Genomic DNA, 20,366 nt, shown 5'->3' on the forward strand with positions numbered 1-20,366 from the left:
GGACAATAGCAGGCCACATGTCCTGTCTAATTTTTCGAACAGCACATCTTAGATTTTATTTGCCATACATAAATGAATGAAGGTGAATCTAAAGCCTTCACTTAGATAGCATGAATGCATCTCTATACTACAGTCATATCAGAGGAGAAGAGGTCCCTGCTTGAGCTAGACATGAGAACTCTGACCCACAATAAACTACTAGCATGGGAACAAAAAGACACTCACAAAACCATATCAACAATGTCAAGTAAACTTGCTTGCAAGCCTCCACCGTAAAAGAAAAATAAGGCACTTTCAACAACGAATTGGGACTTAAGTGGATGAAAGGAAATCTTATGCTCAAAATGCAGCGTACCAATCGGCACAGACTGGAATTAGAAGGGAATATAACTCCTCGGTTAGTTAATCATCCACAAACGACAAAAAGAAATCAAACTCTGGGCATAAAAGCCATTTAAGGAGGCAGTCCCACGCACATGAATCATGTCTCATATCAACGACATCCTCAAAGAAAAAAGATCACTTCCTGGCAGCGGGAACATTCACACGTGGATTCTGGCTTTGCATATCCTCCTACAAATCACAAACATAGATGAAAGCCGGTCACACACCTGTATTTAAAACACTCCACGTATAGGACATGCAGTGAGGTAGAACATACCTTGCGCCTAAATCGTTGGGGTGGCTCACGGACCCTCCGGGCTGTGCGGGATCTAACTCGCACAACATGAGAATGGATAGCACATGAGACACAATATTGCATCTTGGCATAGAGCTTCGGGAGTGTGTATCCTGCAACCAATATATTTAACAGAAAACACATTCAGCAAGGACTACAGCACAAAAAGGAATCACACTTTACAACTCTTCAGGTTGAAGAACAAATGCATACCATCATAGACGCAAGCTTCTTGGACATCACGCACCGCAGCCTGCTCAACAATGTTCCTCACAAGAAAGCGTTTCACAGCCTTGTCCTGCCCACAAACGCCAGTCTTGGAGATCAGTTTAGAGGATCCGACTTAACACTTCCATTACATTATAAAACTTACCAAACCTGTGACAGAAAACGTTGATGACCCAATGCAGCCAGACCAGACTATGGATTTCCATGAGTACAGTGATCTGAGGTTGGACCTAACTAAATTGAATCAATCACCGCATGAAACACATTCTTGCACGAAAGATGTTCAAGCCAAACAAGTTGCTTTTCCCACATGATCTGACTCAAAGAGACCATGGAGATAGAGACCTTTGATCTTACTAGACCTCAGCTCCCATAAATGTTTAACATCCCCAACAAACACATCCATGGCAACTGAACAGGGATATCTTGTAGACCCTTATATCATCCTCATACCCTGGTTTCTAAAGCCACCCCATACCGTCATCATATTAGATCGCACAGCTCCATAATCTGCAGATAAAAAACCATTGAGAAACCTGCATTCCTGGGGCTGAGCTCGTCAATCACACATTCTATAAAATGCTATGTTCCCAACGACCATGACGTACAGGAATAGGTGCTGGTCTAACACATTGCCTGACGCCCACCCGGCTGCCACTGATCAGCCGCATGCTGAAATGGAAGTTCCTGTGTCCATTCCCACTCTGATGTAGTAGTGCATATTACTGCGATACAATGCTGTTATCTGGCAGATCGACCTGACAACCGTGATCCTTACAGATGCAGTACCCTAACAAGAACAAAAACCTAACGCTAACAGTTCCGTCGCCCTAACAGAATATAACAGTCTAAACCCCCCTGAAGGAAATACCTTAGGAACGCATCGCCCACAGTTGGAGCACCTGATGGGGTTTGTGTGGCCCCTCCCATGTTTGTTGCGACCACCGTTTCGGCGCTTGACCGTCTGCAGAAACGCAAACAAGGAAGAAACTGTTTAGGACTACGTAAAGGAAAGAGATAACAACAGCAGAGCAAGCCATCAAACGCACCATAGCTGCAAGCAGAGCCCGAAAGACCCAACAGCGCCGGCTCAGGTTGAAGAGGGCGTTTACAAAAGAAGATGGACATCACAGAAGTATGGCCGCCCGATTAAACCCTAGCCGCACCCTAAACCCTTGATGTAACCATGGTTAACGGGCAAATGCATACTTCTAATTTCTCAAGACAAATAATCACATATATAAGGAGCTTTTATGGAGAGAGAGAGAAACCATCTATCTATTACATATTAACCATGGACAAACCAAGGCACAAGGAGAGGAGAGAAAAAATAATGGATTTTTAAAAAGAAAGAGGAAAAAATCCCATTCGATTTGATCCTTTGTATACCGGCTTCCATTCCTGTGTTTTGCTTCTTAATGTCTTTTACATACTACAGCAACGCGCGGGTTGAGTACTAGTAAATATTTTATAGTGATAGACTACAGTGAGTTGTGTCCTCACATGGCAAAGCCCAACATCTTCACCACTACATTGCATGCAAGTGAACATATATAAGGATAATTTTTATTGCTCCAAGCCCTACAAAAAGCACAGTACCAACAATAACTTGACCAATGATTCAAACTTACATTTTTATTCTTCCAAGCCATATAAAGCACAGTACCAATAACTTGACCAATGATTCAAACTTACATTTTTATTCTTCCAAGCCCTATAAAGCACGGTATCAATATCTTGACCATGATTCAAGCTTGCATTTAAAACATGAGTTTTATCTATTTATTTTTCTTTGTGGAGTGAGGGGTAGGGGTGGGCCAACATCGAACCCGCATTCTGGGAAGAGACGGGTGCCACCTTAACTACCCGGCTATTGTCCCCACCCCCAATAACACATAACTTTTACATGTGTCCATTTTCAAAACTTGTGACTTGAGGCATCAGGATTTTTAGGTAAATGACATTCCTTTTTTCTTTTGTGTTTATTGAGTAACATTGTTTTAAGAACTAAGTCGCATCTTTTTCCTATAAACAAATAGTTGGGCCCTTCTTTTATTTCTCCATACATGAAAGTGTTTCAAACTTATGCAAAAAAACTTTCTCTTAATGAAACAATCTTGTTAAGGCTCTCTACCTTGATAATCAAAAGATTTTTATAGCTTGATTTTCTTCAAAAAAAGTAATTAAAATGATTCTAGGCTTTCGTATTCCACTCTTCAAAAAGGGAATTATCACACTCACATCTTGCCATGAAACTAGTGCTTTTGCTATTATCCCCACCCCTAATAACACAAGTTTTACATGTGACATCTTGCCATGAAACTAGTGTTTTGCTATTATCTTCACCCCCAATAACACATAAGTTTTACATGTGTCCATTTTCAAACTTGCGACTTAATGCATCACGACTTTGAGGTAAATGAGACGAGGAGCTTCCATCGTCCACAACCGTGACACCAACACCCAAAAAAGGTCACAGCCAGAGTGGGAAGGGGATGACATTGATGAGGGTTCTGAGGATAGCCAGTCTAAGGATGATGAGCATGACGATGAGTAGCAGTCCCATGCTATAGGGTGATGAGCAAGTGACCTCACATGGTGAGAGCAAAAGGTAGGGATGGGAGAGTTTAAAAGAAGATGAGGCATCCCTCTTAGGATCTAGTAAGTGAACTTAACATGTTTGAACATTCATTAGTTCATTTATTGATCAACAGTAATAACATGCATTTGAAGACTACCGTCCCAGTGTGGTGGACCCCTTGCACTTAATGAAGACTACCGTCCCAGTGTGGTGGACCCCTTGCACTTAGTTTTGAGCTCCAACATAGAAGAGGTGAGTGCAAGAGTGACTAGTTTTTATTGATGTGAAGCTCAATGATTTCCCTCCCTAGCATACTTACTAGCATGTGCACATAGGTCAATGTTTTGGTCATCACCATCTTTATGCACCCTAGTGAGAGTATGTCCAATCGTCCAAAGTATGATAGGTGATGGAGCATGAGGGGCAAGAACATGATTTTTGTAAAGAGGTTAGGGGAGCCACGATGCTAGAAGAAGGTGGGGGTGCTAAAGGCAAAAGGAGGTAAGGTGGTACAACGGGTGGGAATTGGAATGGTTGAGTTAGTTGAAGTTGAGGCACATACGATGAGGTTGGCCAAGGTTGTTGCGGGGAGGGAAAAACGGGAGCATGTGGTGCTAGCCATGGATAATACGAGGGAGATGGAGTCGTGGCCTGTTGTGGCTCGTAAACACATCGATAAGAGCTCTCCACATTAATGGTAAAAGTGATGGCCGTATTCAAGTCATTTGGGGCTTGAGCTCTAACCAAAATTTGGATGCTAGGGTGTATGCCTCGTAGAAACGAGTCCATGATGGTGAGCAGGTCGATGTCAAAAACGGGAGTGTAATGATCAACAAAGTTCCTAAACCTTGTGGCCGCTTTTTCCATGGTCTCATGCGGGTGATTTTGCTTGAATGAGTGTAATTGCTCAAAAAATGCAAAGAAGTTTGGAGGTTTGCGAAATTCAGGCAAGAATTTGTGCTCAAAATCGGCAAAGTTTTGGATGGAGTTTGGTTGTTGCTTGGCGAGCCAATTTGAGGCCTCACCTTTGAGTGTAGTGCTAAAGTAATTCATCACATGCCCTTCCTCGACGATGTGTGAGATCAAACAAGCAATTTTGAAATTGTTTAGATGAGCGGTGGGATCCTCCAACGGTGTCCCATAGAATGTGGGGAATGGGATGAGGGGTGCATCGGGATGGGCCAAATTTGGTGGCAAAACCAAAGGTGATTGAATGGAGAATGGACGAGGAAGTGGTGGTTGAGCCATAATTGGAATTGGTATAGAAATTACGATCCCAGGTGAACTCCCCCCCGATGATGGTGAAGGAGGTGAACTCTGTAATGGAAAAGTGCTAGTGTGGGGCAAGATTGAAGTAGGTGTTGCTTGGCTTTCTCCCTTTTATGGTATCTCTTAGATCGGTCACTCTCTCTCAAGCTCTCTTGCCAATCTTTGGCACTTTGCATAAGTCCCCTTTCCAAGTAGGTTCGTGCCTCGGTTCGATTTAAATGGTGAGCTTCCCGTACGGTGGATTAGGGACCAAGGAAGCGGCCTATGAGTGAAGCGCTAGGTCACCTGCGGCGAAGGATTCTAGAGGGTGCTGACCATACGGTGCTCGGGCTCTGGGTTGCCGAAGATACCCACACGTGCGTCGTGGAAGATATTGGAACAAGGAATAAGAGTTGTTTTCTGAAACTGGAAATGGATCTGGTTGATTGACCTTGCTGGTCCTCAACGGATGAGTCCATGGCCCTTTTATATGGATCTGTGGGTTGATCTTGTTGATCTTCCACGGAGATTCCATTCTATTATATGAATATATTGCCGGTTACTATGAGCTAGGAACTATGGAAAAGGTCCCTGAGTGAACAGGTGATGAGCGTTCTGGTTACCAATGATGCCATAAGTATACCGATGAATGAATGACTGGAAATAAGGATTCAACCAGAGATTGAGGATTGTCATCAGTGACATAATGGTTTCATTAAAGGATTGTTTTAAAGTTAGCTGATGCTAAGAAAAAGGCAATTTCATATTGGGTGTGTAAGTGGTGTGACTAGTTTTATGTTTGTATGAACTTCCGGCTAGGGGTCCTTGGAACTCTTTTCCTTGGTACCAGGACAAAACCTAACCAAATTCCAAATTGGATCCCATCACTATAGTGGTTGGGCGGTTGGCTAACCCATGGGATCTGGGGTTAGGCTGGACTGATGGATCCGTAAATCGAGACTCAATTTTTGTTATTACGATAGATAAAGTAAATCCCGGATAGTAATTGTTCTATGGATAGGAATCAACGGCTGTGCCTCTTGAATGGGAAAAAAAGCATTGATCCCAATGATCCAAGTGCAAGTTTCTTCCTTGATCTGACCGAGTATCTTTATAGATGCAATCCGATCAGTTTGTTCAGAAATGATTTGACTACGTTAGAGTAAAAATTGTCCTGGTGGAATCACCCGTGCTTTCCGGGTAAAGGAAGTTTTTTCGGGTTTGGTTTTGGGTAAATCGACGGATTAGTCTCTTGTCCGGATATCCATGGGTGAGGCATCGAATGTGGGACCCCTGTCCTGCGCGAGAAGTGCTACTTCCGCTGCTAGTACCCCGAATCCGTTGCTCGGTGGAAACAGGGATCTCACAAGGGCGACGTGTGCAGACAACAAGTTTTGTTGGCGTTTTAGAAAATTCACATCAAGAGTCACAGCCTTCACATTTTCATTAAGTTGGTTCATGTAATTTGTCATCATGTTTTTCAAATCCCCAATACTAGGGACGCGGTGCTTTTATATCCATCCCCCCCTTGTGATGTGCTGGTGGTTGAGTTGTAGAAGTAGAATCAGGGTAAGTCACATACGGTGATGGAGCGTGAGGGGCATCAACATGATTTTGTGAAGAGGTTAGGGGAGCCACGACGCTAGAAGAAGGAGGGGGTGCTAAAGGCAGAAGAGGTGGTGAGGTCACTTGAAGGTGAGGTGGTATAACGGGTGGGAATTGGAATGGTTGAGTTAGTTGAAGTTGAGGCACACACGATGAGGTTGGCCAAGGTTGTTGCGGGGAGGGCAAAACAGAAGTATGTGGTGCTAGCCATGGATAATACGAGGAGATGGAGTCGTGGCCTGTTGTGGCTCGTAAACACATCGATAAGAGCTCTCCACATTAATGGCAAAAGTGATGGCCGTATTCAAGTCATTTGGGGCTTGAGCTCTAACCAAAATTTGGATGCTAGGGTGTATGCCTCATAGAAACGAGTCCATGATGGTGAGCAGGTCATTGTTAAAAACGGGAGTGTAATGATCAACAAAGTTCCTAAACCTCGTGGCCGCTTGTTCCATGGTCTTATGCGGGTGATTTTGCTTGAATGAGTGTAATTGCTGAAAAAATGCGAAGAAGTTTGGAGGTTTGCGAAATTCACACAAGAACTTTTGCTCAAAATCGACAAAGTTTGGGATGGAGGTTGGTTGTTCCTAGCGAACCGATTTGAGGCCTCACCTTTGAGTGTAGTGCTAAAGTAATTAATCACATGCCCTTACTCGACGATGTGTGAGGTCAAACAAGCAATTTTGAAATTGTTTAGATGAGCGGTGGGATCCTCCAACGGTGTCCCATAGAATGTGGGGAATGGGATGAGGGATGCATCGGGATGGGCCGAATTTGGTGGCAAAACCAAAGGTGATTGAATGGCGAATGGAGGAGGAAGTGGTGGTTGAGCCATAATTGGAATTCGTATAGAAATTACGATTCCAGGTGAACTCCCTCCAATGATGGCGAAGGAGGTGAACTTTGTAATGGAAAAGTGCTAGTGTGGGGCTAGATTGAAGTAGGTGTTGCTTGGCTTTCTCCCTTTTATGGTATCTCTTAGCTCGGTCACTCTCTCTCAAGCTCTCATCTTTGGCACTTTGCATAAGTCCCCTTTCCAAGTAGGTTCGTGTCATGGAACCAAGACCAAGTCAAGGTCCCACCGGGCGTGCCACTGTCTGGGAAATATCTACACGAGCAAGGCAAAGAGGACAAAACCCGACAACCCCCCTAGATATCCAACAAAGAATGGAGCTACACTTTCCCAACACCCCAAAGGAGAAGGCACTAGTAGATAGGACTGTGTGCTATGGATCTTTCTAACAAGTACGGCGCTGCAATGATGGAGTGCCGATGATGTATACACACACAAATGTTAAACAAGCTTTGTGCTAAATGACAAAAGAGCGAGATGACACCACGACACCAATGAACGAGGCAAAATGTAGCGTGAAATGTGATTTGTTCATTGAATTTCACGTGCGCAGTGCTTGATTCATAAAGCAAATTTATGTAGCTTTTATATGAGAAAAAGAGAGAGATCTTATCTAGCCGCTTTTTGCTTGATGTTGATGAAGCTTTTGTGCGCTCGCCGATGATGCCCTCCACGAGAAACAATGCCCTCACGGCCCTCAAGAATTGAATTTTACAATGCTTTCAATTTTTGAATAGAAACAACTTACGAGGCTTGCTAACGCATGACTATGTGAGTGTGTGAGTGCGAAGCTTTGCTATTGTTTGTCATCGAAAATCACACCTGCTTCTTTGTTACAAATATCTTCTCCTCTTCCACTTCCCTCTTCACATGCAAGGAAAAGAAACAATGTTATTATGCTTTTTTCCTTCCTTTATTCTCTTGGTCAAGTGAAAGCGGGAACAACCTCTTTTTAACGACGTTTTTTTTATAAAGAAAAGCTTGAAAAAAAAATATAATATGAAGTTTATTTCCCTGCAATGCGACCGAGACGAATCATTCACTTTCTCTCCTTCACTCTTCCGCTTCTGGACACCAGAACAGGGTGCCCGCACTTGCTCACAGATGGCTTGGTGGTCTCGATGAGCGCACCTCTCTCTCCTCAAGCGAACGCGTGCGGCGATTAGCAGAGCTTTGTCTCACTTCCCTCGCTCGCAGCACAAGGGCCGGCCTCGAAAATGGCTGCACTCTCTCTCTCTTCAAGCGAACGTGTGTAGTCCATGTGCTGGCGATGCTTCGCTTCAGGCATGCATGGCGGCGATTCATTTCCAACGCTGCTCGTTATTTTTTTCCAGCAAGCAAAGGTTTAAAGCCTTTAAAAATTAAAGTGGGCCAAGCCCAGCAAGCTAAGGTTTAAAGCCTTTAAAAATTAAAGTGGGCCAAGCCCTTAGTCCCACACATGCTTGAGTGGGGCGCCTTGATGCTAGCTTCTTGCTTGCAAAAAAAATGCTTGTGTGCCAAAACCAAGTGAGGGTACGAAGTGAAGGCATCACTCTTCAATATGCGCATGCTGCCACGCATATGCTCATGCATCAAAACATAGTGGAAGGGTGGAAAAAAAATGCAACAGCTTGCTACAAAGAATATTGTAGTTATGAGAGGAGAGGCAATATAGCCATGTGCCATGGAGTCCATCGGTATATCCCTTTTCTCAACATGCTTAATAAACATGATGTAAATGTTATTGAAAAGTAGATGTCCCTTTGCAAGGTAATGTTGGATTTGGGATAGTCTTCAAGTGTTTAGCATTTTGGATAGTCTTTTGGCGGTGGTGGGATTTTTTGGTCTCCTTCTTTGACAATCCACACCATTTGCATCCCCCATGATGTATGCATCTCAAAGTGGCAGTGCATAAGCCAAACTCCTATCATGTGTAAAACTCAATTATCGTAAGTTCACTACTTACAAGAAAAATCTTTTTAAATAGACTTCACAATGGTACCCATCTCAGAGATATATCGGCTGGAACTAGATGGAAAGTGGATGCGTCCCCTAGTGGAAAAGCACCTGTGATAAAGAATATGAAATGTCAAAATGTTTCTCTAGAGCAAATGAAATATTGTGACCCTATGAAGAAGAATAGATTGCATGTATGCATGTACTTGTAATGTATACATATACATCACAAGTATACATGTAACACATGTATATGTATGCATGTACTTGTAATGTATACATATACATCACAAGTATACATGTAACACATGCATGTATGCTTGTACCTGTAATGTATATAATACTCAAGACATGGAAACAACAATTTGCATGCATGCAAGGTGCAATGAAAGGTATCTATATACACTACAAGTATGCGTGTAGGTGTGTGTATACACTACAAGTATGCGTGTAGGTGTGTGTATACACGTACATGTATGCATGTACTTGTAATGTATATTCACAAGATTACAAGGAATCAACGATTGCATGCATGCAAGGTTAATGTATGCAATGGAAGGTATCAATACACATTACAAGTATACATGTAGGTGCAATATACACATACATGTACTTGTTATAATGCATATACTCAAGACATGGAATCAACAATTGCATGCATGCATGCATGCAAGGTTAACGCATGCAATGAAAGGTATTTGTGTATATACGTGTTTTATATAGCTGAGTGAGTTTACCTAGATTATCGGTGAAGAAGCGAAGAGCAACTCATTCTCCTGGTGGGATGGCTATTGTGTTCATGGCAGGAGGGTCAATGAGGTTGAAGTGGTCTGGTTCTAATGATGCATTGTAGTTGCCTAGGCCCATGCCCACCACATAGAAGTTATAGCCGTGCAAATGGAAGGGGTGGTGTGGGGTGGAAAAAAGAACACGGGAACAGTCCTCTATAGCTTCCCACTTCACCAACCTTGGAATCACTAGCACAAAATGGGGGCACCATAGTCAAAGCAAACACCCAGCAAACACATACACTTCCACTGTGTGCATGACGAGGTAATCGAAGGCTGGCACAAAGTGCGCTATGAGAGTGTAAACCCGTGGACTACACCACCAAACACGTCAATCACGCCTTCTCCTGCAAATCAACACACACAGGATACCAACACACAACCATAGCTAGATACATCACCAGTATCATTCATCCTTGAATTCCTAGTCAACACTTCCATACAAGCTTCTTCCGACACACAAGCTTTTCCTCACACAACCATCTCACATACATGACACCTTCACATCAACACAAAAGATGTATACTCACAAGGTTGTCCCCCATTCATCTTGGCTAATCCCTCTCTCACCTCTTCTCAGAAACATCATTACCTCAGCCTTCGAGCTGCCCTGAGATACGAGGAGGCAGTAACCCAACAAAACCACATGCACACACTCTCTCTCTGCTCCAGCCAACCTGCAGAGCTAACAAAAGAAACACACCACTCTGTGCAGAGGCGGCTACCCAACCAAGAGAAAACTTTGCTCTTATCTCTGCGGCAGTAAAGGCAACAAGACACCCTCTCTCTCTACTACCAGCTCTGCGCAGCTAACAAAAGAAACCTCCATGCCACCAGCCACCAAAAAGAGGAGAGAAAATGCTGCCAGTTGAAAAGTTGTCTTCTCCTGTGCTGCCTTCCATGGGAGAGAGAACAGTCTTGGTCTTCCTAGAGCCCGCTCCTCCCTCGACTCATCACCCACGATGTCGAGCCCTTGAATTGCTCAAAGACGCCAGAAGCAGCACCACCAACAAACACACTGTAGTCCGCTCCCTCTCACTCTTCCTGCTACCAGCTTCTCCCGACGGCAAAAAATAGAGAAACACCTAGAAAACTCCCTGCATACGAGAGGCGTCCCTCTACAACGAAAAACTCTCTGTCTCTCCGTCTCCACCGTCCACTGAGAACTAGCGGCTCTCCAAAACAAAAAGAACCCCTTCTCTCTGTCGCCACCAGCAGCTGCAAAAAACAAAAAAAAACCTGCTCTCGCTGGCAGCTATACTCCCTCTTCCTTGCTACCAGCCACCGCCGGCTACTACAAAGCAAAACCAAAGCAACACACTTCTACCCAAAAACTCCCTCTCTCTGTAGGTGGCAACCACCACAACAAGAAAACAAACTCCTTGGTGGAATCGGGCAAGTCCCATATCGGCGCTCTGCATTTGGAAATCACGTGCCCACCATGATTCTGCTACATTTTCTTTTGTTGATGTTTCCACTTTCACCACCTTTTTAAATAAAATTACATGGTATTTATTAAGTCCCTTATGTATTAAGGCCTTTAAGCTCCATGCACTACCAACTGTCATCACGTGCTTGTTAAAAATGGAGCGCCATAGACTGCATCCAGAATCAGCCCACGATCGACCAGCCATCATCACATTTGGGGTTTCCATATGCTTCCACATGGAGGCATCACCAAGAGCTCGTAAAAAAACATAAAACCAGCCACTCTGTACACCTGCTAGGGCATTCAGGGCAAAGCTTTTTTGCATGCGATGCATCCCATATGTACACAAGCCCAAAACATCTTTACAAAATTTTGCCTAATAGGTGGCTCTTAAAAAATAGGGTTTGTGTGTTTTGGAGCACCGATTGCACGTTGGATTAAGTCCACTACTTTAACTTTGGTCCCAAATATTGCAAACTTGTCCTCTAGAGAGGGGCCCGTGTAGTTGTAAATGTGGGGTAGGTGCCCATTATACTTATTTGAGTGTTTGTATGTAATCCACCAAGTAGATATAGCCCACAATATATCCGAGAGAATGGAAATGATGTAATGGATGGGAAATGTTTTGGGTCACATTCCATTGTTGTTTCACAGTGTGAATACTGCAACAGGAAAGAACCCAATCTGATAATGGGTAGGGATCGTAAGCCTCTACAGGGTACAACTGAGAGACCAATGGTTACTGCGCAAGGTATGAAACTATGATAAGATTTTTTTGTGCTCAAGGAGAATGCTCAAAGGATGTCCCTATCCTAAATCTCCAATAGATAATAAAATTAAGATGAATGATTGAAACCTTAGGAAAGATTACCATTGTGTGGTCGATTAGATATGCACAGATGCACAATTGAAAATAGAAAGTGCATGGGCAACAAGGGAAGTCGGTGCTGACGGTTTTGGAAGGAAGGAGACGGGCTGTGATATTTTTATGGGAAGAATGGAGGCGGCGATGAGAAAAAATTGAGAATTGGGGGAAGATTTTGGTGACTATCTCCGTGTGGATCTTTGATGAGAGATGAGAAAGTGCAGAGAGTGACTGCAGTAGTGGAGAGTGTCTCCTGTAGGTTGGTTTGTTTTGTTGAAGGTTGCAGGGTGGAGTATCTACAGTTGTTGAAGCTTTGCAGACAATAAGAAAAAGCAGTAAGAAGGATTGTTTGGATCAGAGTAAAGGGTGAGCTAGAGAACATAGAGTTGGATAGGTGTGTCCCCTAGGCTCTCTGAGAGAAGCTTCTTTGTTAGAGACTTGACCCATTTTGATTTCTTCTTGACTGGAGCTATTTGAAGGTGAAGCTTTGAAGTGATGTTCTTGGGGTCTTCCTGAGGGATATCCTTGAGTTTATTGGGTGTTTCCTTCTTATGTTTATGCTAGGTCTCACGAATGTTGAAACAATGACGTATTTTCTATATCTGAAGCAGACAGAGTTTGGTTTGTGATGTCCTTTATTTTGATGTTTCTGTTATGAAGAAGATGTTGTTTTCTTTAGGTTTGTGGTGGAGATAAAGCTTTTGAGTGTGTGAGTTTGAAGATTGGGGATCTCGTTCTGGGTCAGTGCTGCTGACTCAGTGTGTTAGTTGAGTAGAGAAGATTTTGAGTCTGCTGGGTGTCAGCTAAGCATCAAAATATCAACAGAAGGTGTAGGAACCTTGCTTTGGTTTGTCTGAGTTAAAGGGAAGTGATCCTGAGTTACATCTGATAGTTAGAAGTCTGTCAAAGGTCAGGTGTTAGCAGTCAGAAGGCTTTGTGGTCTGAATCGTGTTTTTGTGGTAGCTAGAGCTAGGTTGGAGTCAACTGAGTGTCCACCACATGGTAGGATTCATGTTTGGTTTGCGTGTCTAGAGGGTATAGAAGTTCTAGATGATGTAGACTAGAGAAAGCCTCCAGCTGAGTCATTTTAGTTGGTTGGTCAGGTATAGTCAGATCTAAAGCAACTGTGTGTCAGTTGTAGCCAGAAGGGTGTCTATAATGTGATATCTCTTCAAGTATAGAGCTACCAGAGGGCCTGTGTGTGTCAAAGGACATTTGGAGATGTTTCTAAGTCAGTTGGTTCTGTGTCAGATTGCACTTGTGTTATATATATATAAGAGAATGATAGGGTGAATAAGTACATGAATGATAGGATCGATTAGCATATAGATTACTTGTAGTATATATAAAAAAGAGAATGATGCGTGATCAATATTTTTTATTTTGAGATTGTTTTCAATAAAAAATGTGTATGTGTAAGATAAACCCCTTCGTTATGATACCTAATAATAAAAAAGGTGTTCCTTAATGGCATAAGACTTTGAAGTCTTACCAATGTCATTTGTGAGGCTAACTAACTTTATGTAAAAGTAGTAAACTAGTTTAATCATTATATTATTTGGAGATTGGTGAAGAACCATAAACTTTTGTGTTTATGAAAAAGATTTACAAAAAAGGTGTTTTGGTTTAAATATATATGCACTCTACTTTTCATTAAAATTTATACAAACGTGACTTGGAGTTAAATGCAATCTTTAAATAAATAAAACTCGTGTATCACAAAGAATGTAATTATGAGGAAAGACGAATGAGCCATGTGCCATCGTCAATGGATCTCCCTCTTTACAATAATCTAAACATACTTTTACAAATACTCTATACTTGCAAAGAATGTAGTTATGAGGAAAGGCATATGGCCATGTGCTTTATTTATGCTAAATGGGGTGGTTTGACCTTTTTGTTGAACAAATTAATTGACCACCCTCTGTTGGAAAAAATTATCATATTCTAGGCTTTTCTAAATAATTCAAGTTGATGTGAATGAGTACTAAGGCTTTAAAGAGTATGTATGCATGTGATTGGCAACAAACTATGAATGAGTTCTAAGGCTTTAAAGAGCATGTATGCATGTGACTGGCAACAAACTGTGAATGAGTAATAAGGCTTTAAAGAGTATGTATGCATGTGATTGGCAACAAACTTTGAATTCTACTAATGTGTAATCGACAACGTTTGGTGCGTGAATAACTTGGAGCCTCAAATAAACAAACTAAGAAGGTACATGAAAAAAAAATGCATTAATAAAATTATAAAAGGCAAGGAAGGTATTACTATTACCTAAATGAGTGATATAAATAAAATAATAATCTATAATTATTAGTAAATTTTACTTAAAAATATAGATTTACAATAGTTAAGTTAACATTTTTTCAATAGATCATGTATTATTAAAATATTAACAATATTCAACACATTGTAAGTTTTTAAATAAGTTAGAATAACTAATAGGGTGGATTAGCAAATATAATGCTTGTATTGGAATGATGTGTGATCATTTTTTTGGGATATTTTTTCAATAAACAAATTTTGCATGTAACAGAAACCCCTTTATTATGATACTTTTATGATAAAAAAGGTGCTGATCCTAAGAGTTTCAAGTCTTGTCAATGTCATTTATGAGGCTAATTTTATACTAAAATATGTAAAAGAAGTAAACAAGTTTAGTTATTATAATAATTAGAGATGGTTGAAGAACCATGAAATTTTACGGTTTTAACAATTTAAAAGGGTTTATAACAAGGTGTTTTGGTTTGAAACTATACGCACTACTTTTCATTAAAATTTATATAAACATGACTTGGAATTATTAAACCTTCAAAAAATTTGGGTTATTCTACACTCGAAAAGATTGTAATTACGAGGAAAGACAAATGAACCATGTGGCATACTGAATGCAACTCCCTCTTGGACGATAATACGCTGCACTACTTCTCACTAAAATTTATACAAACATGACTTGGAATTATTAAACCTTTAAAAGATTTGGATTATTCTACACTTGAAAAGAGTGTAATTACGAGGAAAGACAAATGAGCCATGTGTCATACTGAATGTAGCTCCCTCTTATTACAATAATCCAAATAGATTTTGTAAAATACTCTATGCTTGTTACAAAGAATACTGTAGTTATGAGGAAAGGCAATATAGCCATGTGCCATGGAGTCCATCGGTATATCCCTTTTCTCAACATGCTTAGTGAACATGATGTAAATGTTATTGAAAAGTAGATGTCCATTTGCAAGGTAATGTTATTGAAAAGTAGATGTCCATTTGCAAGGTAATGTTGGATTTGGGATAGTCTTCAAGTGTTTAGCATTTTGGATAGTCTTTTGGTGGTGGTGGGAGTTTTCGGTCTCCTTCTTTGACAATCCACACCATTTGCATCCCCCATGATGTATGCATCTCAAAGTGGCAGTGCATAAGCCAAACTCCTATCATGTGTAAAACTCAATTATCGTAAGTTCACTATTTACAAGAAAAACCTTTATAAATGCACTTCACAATGGTACCCATCTCAGAGATGTATCGGCTAGAAACTAGATGGAAAGTGGATGTGTCCCCTAGTTAAAAAGCACCCGTGATAAAGAATATGAAATGTCAAAATGTTTCTCTAGCAGATGAAATATTGTGACCCTATAAAGAAGAATCGACTGCATGTATGCATGTACTTGTAATGTATACATATACATCACAAGTATACATGTAACACATACATGTATGCTTGTACCTGTGATGTATATAATACTCAAGACATGGAATCAACAATTTGCATGCAGGCAAGGTTGATGTATGCAACAATGAAAGGTATCTATATACACTACAAGTATGCGTGTAGGTGTGTGTATACACGTACATGTATGCATGTACTTGTACTATATATACTCAAGAGTACAAGGAATCAACCGATTGCATGCAAGGTTAATGTATGCAATGGAAGGTATTTATACACATTACAAGTATACATGTAGGTGCAATATACACATACATGTATGCATGTACTTGTTATAATGCATATACTCAATCTTACATGGAATCAACAATTGCATCATCATGCAGGGTTAACACATGCAATGAAAGGTATCTGTGTATATACATGTTTTATATAGCTGAGTGAGTTTACCTGGATTATCGGTGCAGAAGCGGAGAGCAACCCATCCTCCTGGTGGGACGGCTATTGTGTTCATGGCAGGAGGGTCAATGAGGTTGAAGTGGTCTGGGTCTGATGATGCATTGTAGTTGCCTAGGCCCATGCCCACCACATAGAAGTTATAGTCGTGCAAATGGAAGGGGTGGCTCTCAAAAAATAGGGTTTCTGTGTTTTGGAGCACCAATTGCACGTTGGATTCAAAGTCCACTACTTTAACTTTGGTCCCAAAGATTGCAAACTTGTCCTCTATAGAGGGGCCCGTGTAGTTATATTGGTATAGAGGCTCGCTGGGAAAATTGGTCTCGAAGGTGTCCGTTGCAGTGGAGGTGGACATTCCCGGCAAGTCAGCAGCATTCTTGCTTTCGTAATATGCCTGGTGCAGGTATGAAGAAGTCAAATGAAGCAAGCTTATACCGATTAGTTAATTGATGTTTGATTACACACATCAAAGATCAATGATGATGTGGTGATTAGTGAATATTGCAGGTATACTAATTAATTTCGTAGATCATGAGGCTTCAAACGATGATTAGCTGCTGCTGCCGTAGAGGCGTTAAGTTGAATATGAGATCTCTTACTTGTAAGATGGAGATGTTGGGGGCGACAAATGTGATGTTGTTGATGGCCGTAGAGATTTTTTGTCCCTCCGGGCCGTAGCAGGTTTGTCCGGCCGGGCATTCTTCAAGCGAGTATCCCACGGTGAAAAGGAAGCTTTGGTTGACGGTCTGGGGCACTAGCGAGGGATACGCCTTGCTGTTTAAGCTTCTCAAGCTCCCCACATAATCAAGGGCATAATCAGAGCCATTAGCGGCCGGAATGAAGGTGGGAAAAGTATAGAGGCGCTGATCGACAGCTTGACTACTGTTGTTGGGGGTCGTGGTGGTGGAATTAGCTGATCCTTCATAGATAAACAAGGCGGTTGTGGTGGTTTTGGGGTATGGGACCTTGTCTTCTCTAGCCGGTGAGTATGCGGATGCAGCCATGACATAGCTATCAATCGCCTGGTCTGCTGTTACTAGCACATCAGCTGTCTGTCCAGGCGCTAGCACTATCACATCTGTTGTATAAGGCTTACACAGTGTGCAGTCTGTCTCCACCACTGTCAACTTATGCTTTGCGACCTGAAAGAACATCTGAAAATTCATGGCCGCATTGATCACCCTCAGTAGATACGTCTCCCCCTGCTTCACCCTCACACTGGTTACATCTGGGGAAAACACCAACAATTCTAATCAAACTTTAATCACGCAAGCTGGTCACAAGTAGATTTGTTCAAAATAATTAATTCGTTTAAACTTTGATCTGCTTTCGGCCTCTGCACCTTGCTGTGAACAGTTGTAGAGCAAGCCAGGCTGCCCATTGATAGTGGTGGCATCAGACAAGTTGTAGCCTCCCCCATCTGCTAGAGCAAATTTCTCAACATCCAACACGTCCACGTTCCACCACTCTCCTGCAAGATCAAGTTGAAAGGTAAGCATTAATTTACTGTTCTCAACTAGGGGCGGGTGGCACGTACGTGTGCAGCTGCTGCAGCCACATTACAAGAATATGTGCTATCTTATCTCTAGCTATATATAGTCTAGTATAGATTCACCTAAGCTCTAACCCTTGCGAGTGATCGAATTAGCTTAGCATTGCACAAGGTAAGCCTCAATTAAGTGTTGCTACTACGAAGGTGCAGCCGGATTATATATATATAGAGTCCGAAGCTTTTATCTCTAGTTAGTATGGTTGCCTTCAATATAGTTCTAATCCTATGGCTAGTGTGATGATTAGCTGAGCAGAGTGATTATGCACTATATATAGGCTATGATCGATGATTAGCGTATTAACATAATGTGATTATGCGATATACATGGCTAGTGTGATGATTAGCTTAACATTGTGATGATTATACTGTATGGCTAATAGTTACCTAGGATGATGGGGAAGTCCTTGGTGGTGGGTTGCACGGGGAAAGGGTACGGCTTGCCGTACTTGGGCAGGATGATGAAGGCGCCGTACACGGTTGCCCGGAGCCAGCTGAGATGGGCGTGCTAGAAGAGCGTCCCTTGCTCTCGTACGACTCTGAAGCTGTGTGTGAAATGGGTGTTCGGGCGGGGACAGGGCACTGCGTGATGTAGGCGGGGCCGTCGGACCAAACTGTGTACATCTGCCTCACTCCATGCCTGCAGCGGTAATAGATAAATATTCAAGCTGATGCAGGCGCATTACGAGATTAATACAATTTGCAAGGTCATTGATCTACTCATTACAACAGCAGCTGCTGAATAATTACAAGGTAATTTAAGAAATCATGAAGGCCCCAATTAAGGATGATTTAATATACCATAATTATTATAATAAGTATATCGTCTCGAAGTATCATAATAATAATTACCAGTGAATTGATATGTTTTCCACCACGTGATTAGACACTCTCACGTTAACTGTGTCCCCTTGCCGCACGTAGATAGTAGGCCCTGGGAAGAGCCCGTTCACTGCCACCAGCTGCTTGGTATGGCAAAGGCGAGTAACGTTGGTGTAATGCACCTGATCGATCATAAGCAAACACGATCATAATTATAATTGTATCCTGAATCGATATTCCTGGTCTTATGATTACTTACAGCGGCTAGATTATAAGCATTAATATTCCTATAACTGTACTACTCTTCGTTGATCAGTTTGATCGTTCTATCGTTAGTCCTCCTGGTCATAACTACGTCTGCAGCATGATCTAAGCACTGATAATCAAACTCCTATACGTAGAGTTTGTCGATCGTATTTGACTACTACTGATGATGATTAAGTTTGATCTTAACGATCATTAATCGCTCTAATTATAAGTGTTGACCATAATGACCGAAGGCCTAATTTGTGGCTTAATTGAGATAATTGCTACCTTGAAATCAAAATGGTGTGTCATGGTTCCGTCGTCATTGACGACGGAGCCTGCACAGGCTAGACGCACTAGTATAAGCGCCGATCCAAGGAGGAGCAACAAAGAATGAATCTGAAGAATGGAGAAGAATATAGTCATTAAATTTGGGCTGAAGAGAATAGCAAATTGTGGTGTGGTGTAGGATGCGATTAATAAGAGAAAGCCAAGCCAAGCCAAGCTAAGCTGAAAAGAAGAAGTATGATTAAAGAATGTCGATCATGAGTGGATTAATATTGAACCCAGTACAAAGCCTTGATTTATATTGAACCTAGTACAAAGCCTCGATTTATATTGTGATCCGTGTAGCATGCATGGTTGACACGGTTAACCCCGTAAGACAAGGTCGTGGAACTCTGTTAATTAGACCAAGCACGAGCCCCGGTTTTCATTAACAGGATCATCTATCTTCACGCAGCCTGCGGTTTTTGCCATCGCCACAAGGACCAGTATTATTAGTTTAATACCGCATTTAAGACAAGCGTGACCTTGGTTGCTTGAAATGTGACTAAACAATGCACAGTTGTTTACTTACTAGCTACTGGATGCCATTTCAAACCAGATAAGCTATATTATTCGTACATTAAATAAATGTACGAATATTGCATTTCAAACCGAATGAGCCATATTCCTACATTTAATACATGTCTTAAGTTGCCCAAGGCCGAGAAGACCTCTGTGTCAGGTGCGAGGGCGCGAGCAAACCAACGGTCGCGAAGGCTCCCAGGCGAACCAAAATGGCAGTCGAAAAAGTAGATTAAAAATGAAATTACCAAAATAATGGAATTTTTTCAAACCCCCCTAATATGCTCTTAATGATTTAAAAGAGGGTTAGTAAAGGGTCTAATGGGAGGATGCCAACTTGGAAAAAATGTTGGGTTGTGATCAAAGATTTGGGTGCTATAAAATGTCACTTTGAAAGGCTAAAATATAACTTTTGAAATCTACTAGTCACTTTTTGATACTAGGATGTCACTTTTGAAAGCAGCTAATTGTCACTTTACACATCAATTTCCAAATTTGGAAATTCCCTTTCTTGTATATCTCACTTTCCCTCTTTTGCAAGTATTATAAACTTTATATTTCAA

At 41.6% G+C, this 20,366-nt stretch overlaps 1 protein-coding gene and 1 pseudogene across 1 annotated transcript; both read right to left on the reverse strand.

Annotated features, from left to right (window-relative positions):
• Positions 1-317: 317 nt before the first annotated feature.
• LOC147618341 (small ribosomal subunit protein eS26y-like) lies at positions 318-2,126 on the reverse strand. The gene is made up of 5 exons (XM_086774794.1): positions 1,957-2,126; positions 1,779-1,871; positions 893-977; positions 662-792; positions 318-573 (listed from the first exon to the last, which is right to left on the reverse strand). The coding sequence occupies exons 1-5, from the start codon at positions 1,957-1,959 to the stop codon at positions 520-522; spliced, it is 366 nt and encodes a 121-aa protein (XP_086630920.1). The 5' UTR covers positions 1,960-2,126; the 3' UTR covers positions 318-519.
• A 13,298-nt stretch (positions 2,127-15,424) lies between these two features.
• LOC147618342 (laccase-4-like) lies at positions 15,425-19,380 on the reverse strand (annotated as a pseudogene).
• Positions 19,381-20,366: the final 986 nt, after the last annotated feature.

Source organism: Cibotium barometz, chromosome 35 (assembly GCF_041138505.1).
Source record: "Cibotium barometz isolate CiBa-2024 chromosome 35, ASM4113850v1, whole genome shotgun sequence".
NCBI classification, from domain to species: domain Eukaryota; kingdom Viridiplantae; phylum Streptophyta; class Polypodiopsida; order Cyatheales; family Cibotiaceae; genus Cibotium; species Cibotium barometz.